Raw genomic sequence first — 22429 nt, 5'->3', positions numbered from 1 at the left:
AGACAACACAGGAGTGGCTTCGGGACAAGTCTCTGAATGTCCTTGAGTATTCCAGCCAGAGCCTAGACTTGAACCCGATCGAACATCTCTGGAGACCTGAAAATAGCTGTGCAGCGACTCTCCCCATCCAACCTGACAGAGCTTGAGAGGATCTGCAGAGAAGAATGGGAGAAACTCCCCCCAATACAGGTGTGCCAAGCTTGTAGCGTCATAGCTAAGAAGACTTGAGGCTGTAATCGCTGCAAAAGTTGCTTCAACAATGTACTGAATAAAGGGTCTGAATTCTTGTTCAAATATGATGTTTCAGTTTACTTTTTATACATTTGCAAAAATGTATTTTTTGCTCTGTCATTATGGGGTATTGTGTGTAGATTGATGAAATGGGGGAAAAAATGATTTTATCAATTTTAGAATAAGGCTGTAACGTAACAGAATGTGGAAAAAGTCCAGGGGTCTGAATACTTTCTGAATGCACTGTACATACAGGTAACTGCCAAAATAATGGAAACACTTCAGTGGTCACTGAATGGTTTGATAAGCATGAAAACAATGTAAACCATATGCCATTGCCATCTCAGTCAATAGATCTCAACCCAATTGAACACTTATGGGAGATTCTGGAGCGCTTGAGACAGTGTTTTTCCACCACCATCAACAAAACACCAAATTATGGAATTTCTTGTGGAAGATTAGTGTCGCATCCCTCCAAGAGTTCCAGACACTTGTAAAAAGTGCATTGAAGCTGTTCTGGCTCGTGGTGTCGCAATACCCTATTAAGACACTTTATGTTGGTGTTTCCTTTATTTTGGCAGTAACCTGTATTTACATAGCCAACATTTTCATGGGTTGCACATTACATCACAATATTGTTTTGAACGTTCGTTTTAGGCCTGATGTCCAGCTGAGCATTCTACTCAATGCAGTCTCAATGGGTGCTAGTCTAAAGTGCATTACTGTGGCTTGGAAACACGATGACATTTCAAAAGGAGGCAAATAATTTGTAGGGCAAGCTTTTGTGATCATTGCGATATCTCCAAACAACTGACTTTAGATGCAGTATAACTTTAGCTAGCTAGCTAAGATTGAGGGGAGAGCGCTGAAATGTCAGCTCGCTAACGTTAGCATTGCTAGCTATTTCTGACTAACTTTGCTAGCTCAAAGCAACATTGCCACTCCTCTAAATTAAACTTGACGACATCACAATGATGGCAACGTTGTTTTCTACTCTTTATTTGTCTATGTTAGCAATGATCATATTTCCAGGCCACAATAGTGTACATTTTACGAAACAGCCATTAGCCCCCGTTCAGAAAGACTTGGTATTAACCATCAGTCACACATCAATAAGCTGCAGCAAGCGAATAACAATGGCAACGATGCGACCGAGTGACGGAGGTGCAACATAGACAACATATTTACCTAGACAACATAGACAATGGACAACAAAGTCAATAGACATCATAGACAATAGACTACATAGACATAGACAACATATTTACCTAGACATAGACAATAGACAACATAGACAACATAGACAATGGTTTTGCCCACTTATTTTCCCTCTTAAAGAGCTAGCTCGTCTCTCTGACCAGGTCTGGTTTTCCCTCTTTGGCTCAGTGCAGTGAGCAGACAGTATCACCACAGGGAGTATCTTTACACGTGAGACTCTCTGAGTGAGCAGAGACACAACGCCTTTGTGTGTGTGTGTGTGTGTGTGTGTGTGTGTGTGTGTGTGTGTGTGTGTGTGTGTGTGTGTGTGTGTGTATGATAGCGTGCATGCGTTTTGAGTGTGTGTGCCTTTTCTGTTTGTGTGATGTGTGTGTGTGTGTATGGGGCGGAGGGGGGGGGTTCCATTTTCATATCTAATGATCCTAACTCCCTCTGTATTTTCTCCCTCAGCACGCACCCTTCTAGGCTTTCATGTGCTGCCAGAGAGCCTGTTTATCAGTCACACTCCCAGAACAGCACAGACTACTGCTGCCTCACCGTTAGTGCTGTTATTATGAGCGCTTCAGACAGATCTCCAATCACCTGAAGGGTAAATGAGCCCTATAGCATCACTTACTAACATTAAGGTGCTAAGTGGATAGTTATCTGTAAGGAAACTCAATAGAGTCTAGCTGGTATTATAAATTCTGCCTCAACTCGCTGAAATGAACTGAATCTGAACCAAAACAACACTGGGGCAAAAGAGCTGATGTTTCATAATTCATATAATAACATAGCTGTTAAAAACAAGGTTCATTATTGGTTATACATACTATAGCCCAAGTTCTCCAAGCTGTGTATACTATATGATATGATAGTCTGATGGTATGGATGAATTTTAGGACTATCGCGTTGTATTGTATGCTCAAGATGTAATTCAAATCAAATCCAATTGTATTGGTCACATACACATGGTTAGCAGATGTTAATGCGAGTGTAGCGAAATGCTTGTGCTTCTAGTTCCGACAGTTCCAACAATTTATGTCATTGCGAATTTGTACTCTCACTGATGCCTTCAAAATTGCTCCTGGAGGGATTTATTAAGTTATATTGTCATTGATTTCTATTGTATTATATTGTGTTGTATTGTATAGCATAGCTTAGCAATGTACAGTATTATTGGACCGACAGTTAAAACCAGGACACTGTGTTAAAAGGCCTGATGTGATCTCTGACTCTGTTGGCTGTGTTCCTGACAGAGAGAATGTGACTGTCTGTCTGTTCGTCTCTGCCAGTGAGAGGTTATCCCAGGTCTGACAGTGACTGGGAGTCACAAACCAGGGTAGGTACGGGTCTATGTCAGGACATTACTCCGTAACAGTCTCTCTGTGTGTGTGTGTGTGTGTGTGTGTGTGTGTGTGTGTGTGTGTGTGTGTGTGTGTCTGTCTGTCTGTCTGTCTGTCTGTCTGTCTGTCTGTCTGTCTGTCTGTCTGTCTGTCTGTCTGTCTGTCTGTGTTTTTTCTGTGCACTTGAGATTTGTCACACCCATAGACAAGTTCAACTATACTGTATCAAAAGACTATGATGTAAACGGCATGTTGACAGATGGGTAGAATATAACAATGAGATTTTCCAGAAATACTATATAATAATTGCTAGGATAGCATGTGAAAGCTAATCCTCATCCTGAGTCAAGGAAAATGTCACTATAATTACACTTTGGGAAAAGGGTGGGTCCCAGACCTCAAGACAGCATTCGCACCTAGTCATCAACGTTGAATTACGAGGTGTGATTCTATTCTGCTCGATACCAATGTAAAACTAAATAGACCATAGAGACCTTTAACTGTCTTTGTATGCCAGGCTGCCGGCGTTTTCCAGACTTTTATTGTGTCCTAAGCCATTGGCAATTATACCACTCCTGTATGCAGAGGAGACTGCAAGGTGGGGCAGAATGCAAGTGGGGACGTGTAGGCTACTGAAGAGAAGAAGACAGTGTTGTTGAATATGGTGACAAGAGGTGGAGATATTTTACATTTACATTTTAGTCATTTAGCAGACACTCTTATCCAGAGCGACTTACAGTAGTGAATGCATACATTTCATACATATTTCTTTTTGTATTTTTTGTTTCCGTACTGGCCCCCCGTGGGAATCGAACCCACAACCCTGGCGTTGCAAACACCATGCTCTACCAACTGAGCCACACGGGACCATATCACTGCACATCATACTGCTAGTTGCTCATTTGCCTCCCTGTCCTTAGTCAGCGCGGCAAAGCAACGGCGGCAGACGGCAATGGCACACGGCATCTTAATTACATTCTTTTCTGGTTGAGAATTGCTTTTCTGATTCAGAAGATGTCATATAAACAGATTACAATGTGATTTTCTGGTTGCTAAAAAGATGTTAACGAAATGTCCTTATGCAACCAGTATACAACCATGATAATGACGTCATTGCAACTAGTTTTGCTCGCTGGGGGTGCGGTGTGACCAGAGTAGCCACATTAACCATGACTGACAGAGTGTGTACATCATGACAGCATGAGGTGACATTATGCATCTGTTTATCATTCTGGAGTCTGCAGGGAGGCTGGCAACTTTCACACTAACAGTCAGATGTCTCTTCTATTTGCCCTAACAACTGCTAAAAGAACAGGGGCGGACAGACATTTTCTTGACCACTCAAAGGCAATGGACTATATCATATCCAGGATCCTTATAAGTGTACTGTATTTTATTTTTAACCTTTATTTAACTAGGCAAGTCAGTTAAGAACAAATTCGTATTTACGATGACGGCCTACCCAGGTCAAACCCTAACCCGGAAGACTCTGGGCCAATTGCGAGTCGCCCTATGGGACTCTCAATCCCGGCTGTTTGTGATACAGCCTGGAATTGAACCAGGGTCTGTAGTGACGCCTCTAGCAATGAGATGCAGTGCCTTAGACCGCTGTGCCACTCAGGAGCCGTGTATGGGAAGGGAGTAGGTTGAAGTGACCCTAGTTCAGTTTTATAACCCAACAATTAAGATTAGGATTGAGAGGGTAGGGGGTTAGCAGATCCTAAATCTGTGCCATAGGTAGTGGAGATGCCTCACCTGAACTGTGGTTGGCAGTGTCCATCATCCTCCTTGGCGGCCTCTGCCAGCAACTCCAGCGGGCTCAGGACACTGATGTCATCACTCTGCTCCTGGTGTTCCATCATCTTCAGCCTGAGGGGACAGAACAAAACACAAAACCCATTCACACACTGACTAAATGATCAACAGAAACACTTCACTCAAGTACATACACATACCCTTTTCTAACTATAGTGCTGACTGGAGACAAACTGTGCTGGCAGATGATATTTTCCTTTCACATTGTCTTTTTCAGCTACAATGGTGGATGTGTTACAGGGCCAGCTCGGTACAGCTTGGTTTCACTCTGCTCAGTGGTGTGAAAGGGCCTATAAACCCACTTTCCCAGGATATTGTCCACAGCTTCAGCTAGGTGCATAATTATTGGCACCCTTGATAAAGATGAGCAAAAAAGACTATATAAAATAAGCTGTATAAAATAAATAATATATTGCATGCTCTAAACAATTTGAAATGTATTTTATATTAATACAATTGCTCAGAGAAAGAGATTGTCTTTAACAAGTAATATATATACACTGCTCAAAAAAATAAAGGGAACACTTAAACAACACAATGTAACTCCAAGTCAATCACACTTCTGTGAAATCAAACTGTCCACTTAGGAAGCAACACTGATTGACAATAAATTTCACATGCTGTTGTGCAAATGGAATAGACAACAGGTGGAAATTATAGGCAATTAGCAAGACACCCCCAATAAAGGAGTGGTTCTGCAGGTGGGGACCACAGACCACTTCTCAGTTCCTATGCGTGCTGGCTGATGTTTTGGTCACTTTTGAATGCTGGCGGTGCTTTCACTCTAGTGGTAGCATGAGACCACTGGCGCCCTGTGCTCTTCACAGATGAAAGCAGGTTCACACTGAGCACGTGACAGACATGACAGAGTCTGGAGACGCCGTGGAGAAAGTTCTGCTGCCTGCAACATCCTCCAGCATGACCGGTTTGGCGATGGGTCAGTCATGGTGTGGGGTGGCATTTCTTTGGGGGGCCGCACAGCCCTCCATGTGCTCGCCAGATGTAGCCTGACTGCCATTAGGTACCGAGATGAGATCCTCAGACCTCTTGTGAGACCATATGCTGGTGCGGATGGCCCTGGGTTCCTCCTAATGCAAGACAATGCTAGACCTCATGTGGCTGGAGTGTGTCAGCAGTTCCTGCAAGAGGAAGGCATTGATGCTATGGACTGGCCCGCCCATTCCCCAGACCTGAATCCAATTGAGCACATCTGGGACATCATGTCTCGCTCCATCAACCAACGCCATTTTGCACCACAGACTGTCCAGGAGTTGGCAGATGCTTTAGTCCAGGTCTGGGAGGAGATCCCTCAGGAGACCATCCGCCACCTCATCAGGAGCATGCCCAGGCGTTGTAGGGAGGTCATACAGGCACGTGGAGGCCACACACACTACTGAGCCTCATTTTGACTTGTTTTAAGGACATTACATCAAAGTTGGATCAGCCTGTAGTGTGGTTTTCCACTTTAATTTTGAGTGTGACTCCAAATCCAGACCTCCATGGGTTGATAAATTGGATTTCCATTGATTATTTTTGTGTGATTTTGTTGTCAGCACATTCAACTATGTAAAGAAAAAAGTATTTAATAAGATTATTTCATTCATTCAGATCTAGGATGTGTTATTTTAGTGTTCACTTTATTTTTTTGAGCAGTGTATATATATATATATATATATATATATATGTATATATATTTGTTTTTAAGATAGGGGACAAAATTATCAACACCCGTTTTCAGTACTCCAGCACCCTACCCTTTGATAACGACACTGAGCCTTTTTCTAAAATGTTTTATGATATTGGAGAACACGCTGGGAGGGATCTTAGACCGTACCTCCATACATAATCGTTCCAGGTCCTTGACATCCTTCGTCTGCGCTTATGGACTGCCCTCTTCAATTCAAACCACAGGTTTTCAATGGGGTTCAAATCCGGAGACTGAGATGAATACTGCAAAATGTTTACGGTGGGTATGGCGTTGAAAAACAGAAGCATATGCAGAAAAGTACCTCATATCTACGGTAAAATATGGTGGTGGATTTTTGATGTTATGAGGCTATTTTGCTTCCACTGGTCCTGGGGCCCATGTTAAGGTCAACGTGAAATTTACCAAGTACCAGGACATTTTAGCCAAAAAAACAGGTAGTAGTATTTATTGGGTTCCCCAATTAGCCGCTACCAAGGCAGCAGCTACTCTTCCTGGGGTCCAAACAGGAAATAAAACACAACAAATAAAATACATAATAATACTTAATCTCCTGACTCTGCCTCACTCTTCAGAAACAGGAGATGGGTCCTGCCCTATGAGCCGTTCGGGCTCGCATAAGCCAAGGATTTGTGCAAGGCCACCCACCTACATAATACAATACATAATACAGTGTAAATTACAATACAAAAATATATACAAACGTCCGTGTCTATTTAAAGTCCCTTTCGTGCCATAAGGTGTTATTTTATCTGGTTTTTGAATCTGGTTTTATTGCCAGCATGAGTTACCTGGGGTGGCAGAGAGTTCCATGTAGACATGGCTCTATTTTTTACTGTGCGTTTCCCAGCCTCTGTTCTGAACCTGGAGACTGTGAAGAGACTTCTGATTGCCGATGAGTGTCCGAACTGTGTGCCAACTGCTTGAACAGACAGTTTGATACCTTCAACACATCAACATCTAAGTGCAATATGTGCTACCCTGTTCTGGACCAACTGCAATTGACCTATGTCCCTCTTGACCGCACATGACCAGGCCTGTAGGACCTGTCTGGTCGACAGAAATGTCAAGAAAGCAGAGCATGGATAGGTCTCTTACCATTTTTGCAACCATAGAGTCTATGTTTTGGTTGCCTCTGTCAGGATGCTGACATTTGGCCGCAAGTGGATAACCCCAAGCACTAATCAAAATCCACAAAGAAACGGTTGACTTGTTTAATATGCTCATCTTTATCAAGGATGCCAATAACTATTTAGAAAGTGGGAAGGGTGCTAAAAATGCGAGAAAAGCACTTCTGAGGAAGAGCTAGTGACACCCACTCTCCTTAATATGTGTGGGTAATGCAATTTTACCCAGACACAATTTCCCACTTGTGCATTTCCCTTGCTGTCCCTGGACCTTTCCTTTCATAAACAGTTGCAAAGGCTTAGTACTCTCTGTACTCTTAGCAGATCTGAAGTCAGTGACAAATGTCGCACTGTGCAAAAGACTACTAGTGAAGGGGGTGGGGGGGGTAATCAGTTACATATCGGGATATTCATTTTAACAATATATCGTATCGTTTTGACAACATCACAATATTATTTTTCTGCTAGTTGGCTGTACCTGTGCCTAAAGTCCAGTATCTTGCCTTCATAGCTTGTTCTCCATCTTCTTTTTAAATCGGGAGCCAGTTTGTTTTCAGCACTTTCATTCCCATGACTGATCAAAACTCGTTTTATTTTGTCTCTCTCTCGTCCCTCTGCAGTAGGCATATGGTGAGCAATATGATTGGAACATCGAATCACAATAAAATCACAATAATTCTATATGTATTGGAATTGCAATACATATAGAATTATTGTGATAATATCATATTGTGAGATCCCTGGAAATCTCCAGCCCTAATTGTAAAATGATGAGATCATTTTGCTTTCAAAATACATTTGCAAAAACTGCTTTCAAAACTGTTTTCAAGCGATTGTATTATGAATTGTTTAGCCAAGACTGCTTGTCTAAAAAGACTACATGTTTCCCTCCATATCTATGGCTCTCGCAACTTGAATGCGCCTCGAGGAACATTTTTCTCGCATACAGCACACAACAACAGGCCGACTAGGTAAATAGTTAAACTACTCTACTATGGAGTTGCCTGATTTTGTTTTAATAACAACATTACATGGAAAAAATTGTATCACTGGAAAGTTGCATCCTAAGTGATACAGTACAGGCTTTGAATTACTTTGGACAAACTGCCAAGTGTTTTCACTGACATTTTCAACCTCTCTCTGACCGAGTCTGTAATACCTACATGTTTCAAGCAGACAACCAAAGTCCCTGTTCCCAAGGAAGTGAAGGTAACCTGCTTAAATGATTACCGCCCCGTAGCACTCACATCGGTAGCCATGAAGTGCTTTGAAAGGCTGGTCATGCCTCACATCAACAGCATCATCCCGGATACCCTAGACCCACTCCAATTCACATATCGCCCCAACAGATCCTCAGATGACGCAATCTCAATCGCCCTCCACACTGCCCTTTCCCACCTGGACAAAAGGAACGCCTATGTGAGAATGCTGTTCATTGACTACAGCTCAGCGTTCAACTCCATAGTGCCCACAAAACTCATCACTAAGCTAAGGACCCTGGGATTAAACACCTCCCTCTGCAACTGGATCCTGGACTTCCTGACGGGCCGCCCCAGGTGTTAAGGGTAGCAAAAAACACGTCTGCCACGCTGATCCTCAACACTGGGGCCCCTCAGGGGTGCGTGCTTAGTCCCCTCCTGTACTCCCTGTTCACCCACAACTGCATGGCCAAACACGACTCCAACACCATCATTTATTTAGCTGACGACACAACAGTGGTAGGCCTGATTATCGACAACGATGAGACAGCCTATAGGGAGGAGATCAGAGACCTGGCAGAGCAAGACAAAGGAGCTAATCTTGGACAATAGGAAAAGGAGGACCGAACAGGCCCCCATTAACATTGACGGGGCTAAAGTGGAGCGTGTCGAGAGTTTCAAGTTCCTTGGTGTCCACATTACCAACGAACTATCATGGTCAAAACACACCAAGGCAGTCGTGAAAAGGGCACGACAACACCTCAGGAGACTGAAAAGATTTGAAATGGGTCCCCAGATTCTCAAAAAGTTCTACAGCTGCACCATCGAGACCATCCTGACCGGTTGCATCACCGCCTGGTATGGCAAATGGTCGGCATCTGACCGTAAGGCGCTACAGAGGGTAGTGCATACGGCCCAGTACATCACTGGGGCCAAGCTTTCTGCCATCCAGGACCTATATACTAGGCGGTGTCAGAGGAAAGCTCAAAAAATTGTCAAGGACTACAGTCACCCAAGTCATAGACTGTTCTCTCTGGTACAGCACAGCAAGTGGTACCGGAGCGCCAAAGTCTAGGACCAAAAGGCTCCTTAACAGCTTCTACCCCCAAGCCATAAGACTGCTGAACAATTAATAAAATGGCCACCGGCACTATTTACATTAACACCCCTACTCCCTGTTTATTATCTATACATAGTCACTTTACCCCTACTTAAATTTACAAATTAGGAAGAGTTGCAAAGAAAAAGCCATATCTCAGACTGGCCAATAAAAAGAAAAGATTCAGTTGGGCAAAAGAAGACAGACACTGGACAGAGGAACTCTGCCTAGAAGGCCAGCATCCCGGAGTCGCCTCTTCACTGTTGACGTTGAGACTGGTGTTTTGCGGGTACTATTTAATGAAGCTGCCAGTTGAGGACTTGTGAGGCGTCTGTTTCTCGAACTAGACACTAATGTACTTGTCCTCTTGCTCATTTGTACACTGGGGCCTCCCATTCCTCTTTCTACTCTGCTTAGAGCCAGTTTGCGCTTTTCTATGAAGGGAGTAGTACATAGTGTTGTACAAGATCTTCATTTTCTTGACAATTTCTCACATGGAATAGCCTTCATTTCTCAGAACAAGAATAGACTGATGAGTTTCAGGAGAAAGTTCTTTGTTTCAGGCCATTTTGAGCCTGTAATCATACCCACAAATGCTGATGATCCAGATACTCAACTAGTCTAAAGAAGGCCAGTTGTATTGCTTCTTTAATCAGAACAACAGTTTTCAGCTGTGCTAACATAATTGCAAAAGGGGTTTCTAATGATCAAATAGCCTTTTAAAATGATATACTTGGATTAGCTAACACAACGTGCCATTGGAACACAGGAGTGATGGTTGCTGATAATCGGCTTCTGTATGCCTATGCAGATATTCCATAACAAAATCAGCAGTTTACAGCTACAATAGTCATTTACAACATGAACAATGTCTACACTGTATTTCTGATCAATTTGATGTTATTTTAAATGGACAAAAAATGAGCTTTTCTTTCAAAATCAAGGACATTTCTAAGTGACCCCAAACGTTGAATGGTAGTATGTGTCAGTTCAGTTCAGTTCAGTTCAGTTCAGTTTACACAGCGTAACAGAGAAAGCAATTTTTGAGAATACATTTATTTGGGAATATATTTCGTAGAACAGACATGTATTCAGCTTTGTCACCTCCAAACCAAACGTTTGGTTAGTGAGAGTCACACCTTGATGGACCCCTAATGAATTGGTTTGGCTGAACAGCTTTGGGTATCCACGCGCTAATAACTGTAGGATTCCAGTTGTTCTGCTCACGAGTTGAGACAACTGCAACAACGTGTGGTTTTCTGCTTGTCATTAGTGGTTTCCTGTCATCCACTAAACTGGCCCTGACCTGAAACAACAAAGCCCTCTTTCATTAGCTAATACCATTCTCCAAGAGAGTAGAAAGTCACTAATGAGAATAACCACAGCAGACTAGGTGGCTGTCTGAGGGAAGACAGGCACGCTAACAGTTGATTGGCTAGCATGGAATGGAGAGACAAGGTAGGTGACAGTTGATTGGTTGGCTGGGAACGGAGAGACAAGGTAGGTGACAACTGACAAGACGGGCGGAGAAGTGACATGATGATCAGGCTGTCAGTTCAGCTAACAGCCCAGCTTATTGAAAAGGTGGGAAGGGGAAGGAGGGAGGGAGGGAGTGTGGGAGATAATGACTAAATATAGAGGTTGGACCATCGTTAAAAGGCTGCAGAGAGAAAGGTTGAGGCGTGGGCGCTCTCACAGTTTCAGAACCGTTAGCTTGGCAAAGCACGTAGACTCCTTCGACTGGGTGAACAATGAACACATTTAGAAACAGTAATTAGCGGGCGCATCAAACAAAATACCATTGTTTCAACTTCCCTTCAGTGTTCTGAAGGGAATAAAACAGAGCCGGTTTGCTGAGCAGATGCAGTTCAAACAGACAAGGAAGGCTGATAAGATGGAAGTGAATCTGAGATAAGACCACCACTGAGCTTGACCTGTCTCCATTCCATCCCATGTTTCATACATGCTTGACGCACACCAAGAACAAGGTCTTTCAACCTCCCCCTGCTGTAAAATCCCATATCACCCTAAAGCCTTTCAAGGACTTCAACTTGGTTCCTCTGAAGATGCTGAAGACCCCACATTCTTCATTGGTGTACATGATAAACACCCATTCTCGAGATATTCTTTCAAGCATTCAAAGGTCAACAGTTAACACTGAAGGTTCAACCGGGGATGCCAGGCAGCGATGAGTTTACATTGAGACAGATAGGCCTACAGAGGATTACATGGCATGACAGCTAGTTGACAACGAGAGATGACAAACACTGTGATAGGTAGTAATGCAGAGTGTAAATAGCGTGGTGGCAGCAAACGGAGAAGCAGCAGAGACACAATGAGTGCCAAAAGTAACTAGGTTGATGAGTCTGTACGTGTGAGCCTTATGAGATGGGAGAATGAGAAATGCGCACACACACACACACACACACACACACACACACACACACACACACACACGATTCAATGTGAAAAGTAAGTAACTACGCTCACATTCGAATTCAAAGGGCTGAATCAGCCCTACTTTAACTAGGGAGACGAGGCATTCACAGCTCTTGGTCTATCAACCCCAGATTCTGTATTCTGTATTTAGTCAATTATATCTTGCCAGGTTCCCAATCCTCACCAATGCTACCTCACCCAAGGACACTGAAGAGGAGATAATTGTGCTTTTGGAGGATGTCCAAAATGCAGCACAGGGAAAAGCTCAGGGCTGGTCCGGGGGACTAGCTGGCATTGTGTTTTCTTTAGTTGCGATGTGACTGGAGTTGGGACTGCCATGGGATAGAGTTGGCACCAGACACTGCCTGCCCGGACTGTCCGGACACAAAGGGAGTTTTATATCCCCACCATGACCTCAAAAATAGAGAAACGGTAAAATGAGACGGAATAGTGATCTTATTGTTTGAGGGAAATATTACAGGAGTTGACGTTCCGGGGGATGATGTTTTTTAATAATGGCAGTGAAAAGAGAATGGAGCAATATAAGGAACTTCCTCTCTACTGCATGCCAAGCCTGGCTCATTATTCTCTGTCCAGTGGCCCTGCACAATGGATCGACAAAGGCTTCCTTACTCGACAAAGACCAAACGCATCACCACAAAAAAGCTCTTGGCAGTTCTGTGACAGTGATGCACATATTTTGCACATATTGTCAGTGGGCTTTCTTTTGTCCCCAGTGCTTGCAAAATTTCACTCTGCCACACAGTCACGTACGGTCGCTATGCATGCAGGTATTTTCCTCTCTCAGTCGCCATGGCAACAGCCTGAGAAAAGGCCATTCGAGGCGGGCATTTTCTTCTTCTTGTTACCGAGTTCCAAAGTGGACATGAGGAGACACCTTGTTTAATGGTCAACCGATAGAAACCCAGTGCAAACACAACCTGGGCTATATGAAGAGCGCAGGTTAACTCACGAAAGGTCAGGTAGCACGCAAAACAGAGGACCTTGGGAGTGTTGCGAAACAAATCATCTGTGAGCAAGTGTAGCCTTTCCGTTCCCTTAGACAAACATGAATGCCTTCAAAAGGGAGTCACAATAAAAATTGTGCTAAACAGAACAAAGACCCACTTCTAAAAATAAATACATAGGAACAGAATTCTGATAGTGTTGAAATAGTGGATAGAAATAGTAGAGTGAATATGCCGAAATGTATTTCAGAGTAAAAACATGGGATAAGATGTGAAAAATATATAAGTCAGTCTGTTGTCGTACTATATAACTGTATCTGGTTTCCTGTTCCTGTCGGCTTCAGCTGTCATTAAAGTGATTCTCCAGAGCTTTTGTATGTTGTCACCCAGTAGTTTTGGAAGTAGTGCTCAAAGGCGAAAACAGGTCCCTCGAAAATTGTGCACGACCGTGTACTACGTCATCCATTTCGTATGAAATGTTCCGTACAATATGTTATGAAGTAAGTTAAGGTCCCGGACAGCATCTTTAAGAAGAGTTGACGCCTCTCTGTCCCTTCCTTTCCTTTCTCTCCAGTCCACCCTTTTCACCCATCTCCTGATCTGATCCTATCTGCAACAGCTGCGGACATCACACACACTGCCTGAGAAGACAGGTACAAGCTCCATCGAGACAAACCATGACAACGGTTTCCATGGCTCCCTGATTCTTGGAAACCCATTTCCTGTGATGTGGCTGGGAACATAAATAGATCTAATTAGTCTCATCCCCATTTATCTTCTCTAATCACAGTGGAGTAGGGTGAAGGTGGTTTATTGGTTGATTTGGCCTTGAGTGCGGAGATCTAGGAGAGTGTCTAAGCACGGCTTTATCGATCGCAGCTTCCACAGTCATGCTGCTGGTGATGCAGGTTGACGTGTGACCACTGAAGTGTGATCGCTATGATACAGGAACTAGGGGTGTAAACATTAAAACTTTGAAACGAAATTGGGATCCTTAACGTTAAGAAAAATCCCTAAACGAAAAACACAGTGCCGTTATCACAAAACATATTATTATTATTTCTTTAGCCTAACTAGACGATAGGCTATAAAGGGAAAGATGCGTAATTTAAATATAGACTCAGCGATATTAAATCATTATTTATTTATTTATTTATTGTTTATATTTAACTAGGCAAGTCAGTTAACCTGCATCACCAGCAGCATGACTGTGGAAGCTGCGATCGATAAAGCCGTGCTTAGACACTGTCCTAGGTCTCCGCACTCAAGGCCAAATCAACCAATAAACCACCTTCACCCTACGCCACTGTGATTAAAGAAGATGCAGAAAGTAAACAGTATAGTGGGTCAATTTCCGCAGCAACTAAGAGTGTCGAAGCATGAGGCTCTGGTGTCCTGGCTACCACGCTGTGAACAGCATGAAGCGAACCCGTGCACTTGCGCAGACACTGTGTGTGACTGGGAGAGCGAAGTGTTGCATCTCAATATCCTAGCCTATTCATTGATGATAGGCCCTGCTTGACTGAAGTTGCGGGACATTGCAAGCCAAAAAGAGATACAGCTGTCCATTGCGAGAACCAGCTTTTGATTGTCCATAGATGGGCCTAGTGCACAGTTCTGACTCAGTCTGCCTGGTGGTCTACCTGCCTATACTGTGTCCCTCCCCTCTCCCTCTTCGTCCCTCGCTAGCTCGCTATGAAAGATGCAAGTGTTTCTGTTTTCGGAAGTACGGCAATGTGATCAGTCTCCTCCGTTCCAAAAATACTGAATCTTAGAAGTGGAGTCCTAGCGGAATCGAATCTTGAAACTCAGAAATGAGAGTTTACACCGGGAGTCAGCACAAAAGGAGTCGAGAAATCAATTAAATTGGAGTCGACTCTCCACCACTACGTCATCGTCGTTAACAGTTGGAAAAATGGCAGAAAAAGGCAAGGGACAGCGGTGAAGTCCTGTATGACAATACTTTGAGAAGGTAAATGAGAAAGAAATGCAAACTTTGCAAGGTGGAATTGAGGTATAGTAATGGTAGCACAGGTTCAATGCTTAACCACCTGAAAGGGACGCACCGTGAGGCCCAAACTGTTGCTGGCAGAAGCGCAGCTGCATTGTGAATTAATGTGGAAAACCGATTTTTAAAAAAATGGTGGTTTAAACATTTTAATTTGTTACATCCCTAGCATTAACAACCTATCATTCAGCTTGTCTGTGCCTGCACCTGTCTGTTCCCTTCGGATTTAATCAGGATACACGGCTTACAGCAACGCATTCCCCTTTGAGAAATCAAATCAAAGTTTACTTGTCACGTGCGCCGAATACAACAGGTGTAGACCTTACAGTGAAATGCTTAGTTACAGGCTCTAACCAACAGTGGAAAAAAAGTATTAGGTGAACAATAGGTAAGTAAAGAAATAAAACAGTAAAAAGACAGTGAAAAATAACAGTAGCGAGGCTATATACAGTAGCAAGGCTATAACAGTAGCGAGGCTACATACAGGCACCGGTTAGTCGGGCTAATTGAGGTAGTATGTACATGTAGATATGGTTAAAGTGACTATGCATATATGATGAACAGAGAGTAGCAGTAGCGTAAAAGAGGGGTTGGCGGGTGGTGGGTGGCGGGACACAATGCAGATAGCCCGGTTAATCAATGTGCGGGGGCACTGGTTGGTTGGGCCAATTGAGGTAGTAAGTACATGAATGTATAGTTAAAGTGACTTTGCATATATGATAAACAGAGAGTAGCAGCAGCGTAAAAGAGGGCTTGGGGGGGGCACACAATGCAAATAGTCCGGGTAGCCATTTGATTACCTGTTCAGGAGTCTTATGGCTTGGGGGTAAAAACTGTTGAGAACCTTTTTTGTCCTAGACTTGGCACTCCGGTACCGCTTGCCATGCAGTAGTAGAGAGAACAGTCTATGACTGGGGTGGCTGGGGTCTTTGACAAATTTTGGGGCCTTCCTCTGACACCGCCTGGTGTAGAGGTCCTGGATACACTGAGTGGACAAAACATTAGGAACTCTTTCCATGACATAGACTGACCAGGTGAATCCAGGTGATAGCTATGATCTCTTATTGATGTCACTTGTTACATCCACTTTAATCAGTGAAGATGAAGGGGAGGAGACAGGTTAAGAATCCTTTTCAAGACTTATGACAATTGAGATGTGGATTATGTGTGTGCAATTCAGAAGGTGAATGGGCAAGACAAAAGATTTAAGTGCCTTTGAATAGGGTATGGTAGTAGGTGACAGGTGCACTGGTTTGAGTGTGTCAAGAACAGCAACACTGCTGGGTTTTTCATGCTCAACAGTTTCCTGTATGTATCAAGAATGGTCCATCACCCAAAGGACATCCAGCCAAATTGACACAACTGTGGGAAGCATTGGTGTCAACATGGGCCAGCATCCCTGTTGAACGCTTGACACGTTCTAGGGTCCATGCCCCGACTAATTGAGGCTGTTCTGAGAGCAAAAGGGGTGCAACTCAATATTAGGAAGGTGTTCCTAATGTTTTGTACACTCTGTGTATATGCTGTGCTTAGTAAGACTTTCCTTTTATTAGTTACACAACCTTGCTCTCTCCATCTTTCCTTTCTAGAACTTTCTCCTAATTTGCCAGTCAGGTAGTCAGGTAGGAAGAACTGGATCTGAGGTCAGTGTAGGTGAATGCCCGGTTACTCCCCAGACCAGGTATCTCCTGGTTTCATCTGCGAAACATGCTCTTCTCTTCCCACTTTTATTCAAAGCGTCATGTTCTCTGAAGTTCAGTTAGCCCCTTGGTGACTGACTGGCTGTCTGGCGTCCTAGCTCCGCCAGGACCAGAGTGACATGCACTGAGATGTCCTGGTCCCAGATCTGTGTGTGCTGTCTTGCCAACTCCCATCGTCACTGTCACACAGAGATCGAAAGACATCTAGGACCAGGCTAGCATTGAGATGATGGTTAAAAATGATCTAGATACAATATTAAAAACAACCACTGGATGTTCAAAAGTATATTTCATTCAGAGACTTTATCAATAATCCAGCCTCACTCGTGCTGTGAAAGGAAAGGTTGCACAATATATATTCCACAAATCTAAAACAACGTTGACTGATTATATTCCTTCAAAACGGTCTTTACGCAAAAGTTTATTAAAAAAATACGTCTGTTTTCGCAATTTGAATTACATTTATCAAAAACTCGCATACCAACAATACACTGCAGCTTTGAAGTCAAGAAAGGAACAGCCTGCTGGTGGCTTCGGTGATGGAGGCGAATCAGGGAAGTAGGTACTAAAGTGCCCAAAGAGTTTTGTCATGTTATGTTGCTAGTGGATGATTAAAGAAAACGTGCCATGCAAAACAAACTGGCCCACTCGGATTTAGCATGGCGTATGGGGATGGAATAAGCTAGCTAGCTAGCTAGCAAGTAAGCTACAACAACTCCATCAACACTGCAAGTTTTGCAGAAATTAACGGTCAAATACCAATTGGATTAATGTCAATGTTTATTTCAAGATATGTCTTTATTTTTGCTCAACTGCCTGATCTTTATTGGCTGATATAACTTGCAGGATATTATGGTAGCCACTTACATGCACACCAATATCCCATTATTATTCGGGATACTCAAGTATTCTGTTTTTGAGTTGATGCATATAAACATCATATCCCATTTACAATAACATATCCCATTTACAATAACATATCCCATTTACAATAACATATCCCATTTACAATAACCCAAAAAAGCTTGTATCCCGGTTATGAGAAACCCGGATAAGATGCCTGGTCTTAGACGGGATACTGTTGCATGTAAACAACTTATCGCATTTACTGTTGTTTTTTGTGGTCTGTGCAGGCTCAGTTTCACATATCATGGTTGTTGTGTGATGTTTCATCTGATTGTCAAACAAATCACTTTGAAAAGTAGGGCACCTGCGCAGTTAAATCCACCATAATAATTCCATAATAATTTATTTTGCTGATACTCCGTACTGGACTGTAAAGCCTGCTGGCTACTTTCACCCCTATTTTAGAAACGTTTCTGCTTATAATTTCCGACATTTGGTAGGCCATATTATAAAACAACAAGTGTTGACATTACAGTGAAATGCTTACTTACAAGCACTTAACCTACAGCGCAGTTCAAGAAGAGTTAAGAAAATATTTACCAAATACATTAAAGTAAAACAAGAAAAAGGAACACAATAAAAAAACAACAACGAGGCTATATACCAAATTTCCAACACTTGGTAGGCCATTTGTTTGTCAGCTATAGTTAGATACATGCAGCTTCTCTTCTGTCATAACTTGTTGCCCCAGAAGACAAAATAAAGTAGTGCTCACCTGAAGAATGTCTTACATTGATAGAATTAATGCATTAGTAATCTAGTTAACACCGGTAAAGTTGTCTGTTTCGTTTAGGTTGGCGTTTTGGGACCGGCAAAAATGCAATAACTCCAAAACAGTGGAAAGACTGGGTCCTCTGAAAAATGTCCAAATGTCATCAGTTTGACCGGTTTTAAGGAAATGGAACGCTGAGAAAACGATGAAACGCGCTTCTGATAAGACTTCAGTTCATCTTGGGTGCATCATTTATGTGGTTGAAATACTGTCTGCTTGCATAACAGTGTCAAAGATAATACATTACACGCGCATTTTCTGAAGAGATGCCGAAACAAATAAATAATATTTCTCCAATCCTGTTCCTGAGACAAAATTAACATTTGTTCTATCGTTTTACTGCAAGAAATGCATAATTCTGATGGAGTTAATATTATATCCGACTACATGTGAGAGGTTATAGGCCCTACAGTCAGTGTCCAGATTTGAGTTATTCTATTTAACCCATATGAACTTAAATTAGAAATATTCTGTTTATTCATGGTTAAAGGGATACTCGTGAGTGGGATATCAAAAGGTGCATGTAAACAGCTTATCCTGAATAAGACCTTAATCTGGATATGAGCTACTATCCGGAATACTATCCGTATGTAAATGTGGTCAATTTTTGTGTTAGCCATTATACCTGGATTTACTGTTACTGCTGCTAGTAATGTTGGTGACGTTAGAACTCAAGTTAACATGTGCAGATATAGCTACCATCGGCCAACAACAGAGTTTTAGCCAGTTTGGTTATGGATGTTTAATGTCTTCTATGATGGTAAAGGTTTATCTTGATTTTGCGTAACAGTACGACAAACGCTGATGTGCTGAACTGCTAATAAGTGACTATGCAAAATGGTTCCGAAAATAATATTCCCCTCTCGCTGGAATCAACACCCATCTACATGCACTGAAATTAAATTGATTTGATCTTTGAGTCCTGTTCACTGTTATTTGACAGACGATAGAATGATAGATAATGGCTGCTCTTCGGGAGTTCTAATGAGTAGTAACTTTGAGTCCAAAAGACATTCAAGGGGCGGCGGTTTTACAACTAAACAAACACAAACAGTTATATTGTGTAGTGCTGCTACTGACTCCAAATCAGAGCCAAAATGCTTCTAAACCTCCTCAATGGGTCTCTTGTTTAAGTGTCCTTGAGTGATCTCATCCCTTCAGTTGTTCCCTGTCCCCAAACGAGGAGTCCAATCCGAAACAACGCTAGGGGAAACGACCACATTGTGCCTGTCTCAACTCTGTGGAGGGGAACCATTTCCCACTAGAAAAAGATTTTGGCTTAAGCCTAGTGGACCGGAAACTTGTAAACAACATCACACCAGGCCACACAGTAAATCAGTCATTATGGGAGATGCATACCAATAGACAGGGGGCATGTGTGGTGGATAGGTCTTAGGAAGTTGCATGACAACCAATAAAGAATGTATCCACATTATCCAATATCAGAAGTAATGAATTCAATAGTTTACTAGTAAAGTAATATCTTCGCCTACGAAGTCCATTTTACTGTTTGGTTTAGTTGAGGCTGATCTGTCCAACTTGACTTTCAGACAGCCGTTATTATCTACAACACAAACAGATACAGAACCTTGAGATGTAAATTACCTCGCCGCCGAGAGCTGTGTCCACAGTTTTATGAATGGGTTCTCTTTGAAGCTCCCAACCTACTTCACTTTAGAATATTAGCCTGGCCAAACATAGCCGGGCAGTGCTGAATTAGCACCTTTCATTTCCAACACAAGTCTAATAAAACTGACTATTCCTCATTATAATAGGACATAATAATTGATCCATCTCTTTCAAACACTCACAATAGAGGTTGGGCCATATGCAATGTTAACATGGTCCAACCTTTCAATAAAGAGGGCTTCACAATTCTGATGGCTGTAATTGGTATTGTGTGATAGGCTTGGGCGATATACAGTATATACCGTACACCGCGGTATTTGGAAAAAGCCACAGGATGGTTTTTCAATACCGTCAAAATGATTTATTTGAAGTTTTTACATAATATGCAAGCCCAAGGGAGCACTAGGCAAGATGTTGCTGCTGGATAATACATTGTGTCAGATGGGACAAATAATAATCTTGTGGTTCAGTCGATGAGTGGTTACATGGAGATCAGAGAGGAAGCTACACTATATATACAAAAGTAGGCCAAATGGATTCAAACACACTCGTGTCTAATTATTAACCACTCTCTGGAATGTATGACCCGTTTGATACTAACAATTAGAAAATGCATGTCATTACCTTTCAGACAGACACTAAATGTACATGGGCCTGTTGGCTAAACTAATCATAATACCCCAACTACATATCTGACATACCCATGAGTGGAACATCATGTGCTGGGTGACAAGTTTCCATTCCCAAAGTAGAAACTACTGAGATCCTTGCAGTCTATTTTAGCAGCCATGATTTCATATTGTCAGCACACTGGAAATCTCTCTGCACACCTCTTTCATTGTTCTAGAAGAATACTGCACAAAGTTGGCACAGAAGAATGACTTATCAGTTTTTAGTTTCCTTTGTAATTATGTATAGCTAAATGGGCAGGATGAGTGCAGACTACCACAGCACAATGGCACGAGTGTCGAAGATTTGCATTATGTAATTCAAATGGATAATTCAATTACCAAGCACTAACCTATCCGTTATGTAATAACATAATAATAATAATAATAATGTCACTGTCCGACTTGAATCATCTGTTCATTACCTTCAGCTGTCGTGTCATATTTCCAATTAACGTGTCTATCTCGTAAAATAACGGGTAAATACAGTACCAGGACCGCGAAGCAGAAATAAATCTGCCTCTCGTTGACAATGTCTGCGGTCTCGACATGGATAAAAACCTACCGTGGAAACTGGGTAGATATGCTGTCGAGTATATCATTTCCGCGGCGGACTCAGAGAGGAGAAATAAGGGTCGAACGTCCACATAATCGTAATCTAAAGTAAGAAGTCCGTGGGTAAAGGGAAAATGGTAGACAAGATTGGAAGTGGGGAAAGCGGTTGTCAGAGTTGTCGAGCTGTCAACACAAAGGCAGGAGCACCGAGTAGATTAAATTTCGTCTGACTAAAAAGCTAACTTGTTGCGCTGAGCATCCACGAGCGCTGTGGCAATGGGCACTGGCTTATTTATTTACTGTTCCCGCCTCCTGCATTTTTTTGTGCCTTACTACTGTGATCTCTACGGTCCATCTACTACGTGCACTCGTGCAGAGAACGCGGAACACATAACTTCTAGTGGTTGATCAACTGTACTGCAAGCAAATATTGTTCTTTGGGGGAAAATTGAGGTGTTTTAATGCACGGGAGTTATAATCATGTTAGGCTAATAAAAACATTCAAATGTAGGCCTAACAGATGCATTTACCGTTGGTTACAGTATTGCTTTGTGATAGGAGCCGACATCATAGCATATTTAATCTCAGAGCCTACTGAATACTAAGGCAGGAGATAGTAAAACACATTAGGGCAATTTTAGCATGTACATCTTGGTGGGGCAGAATATATATATATATTTGATGCATGCCAGCAAAGGCACTACACAACACTAAAACAATACATTAATTGCACTGTAATGGTGACAAACGGTGCCCACAAATTGTCGTCCCAACAGCAGAGCTTTCCTTTCAGCACCATGGAGTTAATCCTTACCACTGCTACACCTGGCTATCAGTGGAGCCTTGTCTAACAGCGAAACAGTTCATTCAGCCTCATTTACTGCCTTTTTAAAAAACATAGCTGATATTGCTGACTTGCTTAAACAAATGGGGTTTCTACTGACAATTGAGATGTGCAAACTATGGTATAAGGGAAAAATGAGCGGATAAGAGGCAATCCAAGCTAGGACGGACGTATTCAATATAACTATTGGTTCAGCACTTTTGAAATGTACAGTGACAGAA

The 22429-nt window shown here is 42.4% G+C and overlaps 1 protein-coding gene across 2 annotated transcripts in view; it reads right to left on the bottom strand.

Moving 5' to 3' along the window:
* The window catches only part of gramd2ab (GRAM domain containing 2Ab), a 74497-nt gene extending 52770 nt beyond the window's left edge, over nt 1-21727 (bottom strand). Inside the window, exons 1-3 of one of the 2 annotated variants that reach the window (XM_014123957.2) lie at nt 21375-21727; nt 6424-6539; nt 4530-4643 (exon numbers count right to left, since the gene is read on the bottom strand). In XM_014123957.2, coding sequence (XP_013979432.1) covers nt 4530-4643; nt 6424-6455 — 146 coding nt within the window. In that variant the 5' untranslated portion in view covers nt 6456-6539; nt 21375-21727. The remainder of the gene's footprint in view (nt 1-4529; nt 4644-6423; nt 6540-21374) is intronic. The other variant, XM_014123958.2, reaches the window with a different exon arrangement.
* Between the last annotated feature and the right edge of the window lie 702 nt (nt 21728-22429).

This window comes from Salmo salar, chromosome ssa10, assembly GCF_905237065.1.
Source record: "Salmo salar chromosome ssa10, Ssal_v3.1, whole genome shotgun sequence".
Taxonomy (NCBI): domain Eukaryota; kingdom Metazoa; phylum Chordata; class Actinopteri; order Salmoniformes; family Salmonidae; genus Salmo; species Salmo salar.
Note: the sequence above shows the minus strand (reverse complement) of the source record. Positions and strands in the feature narration are given on the sequence as shown.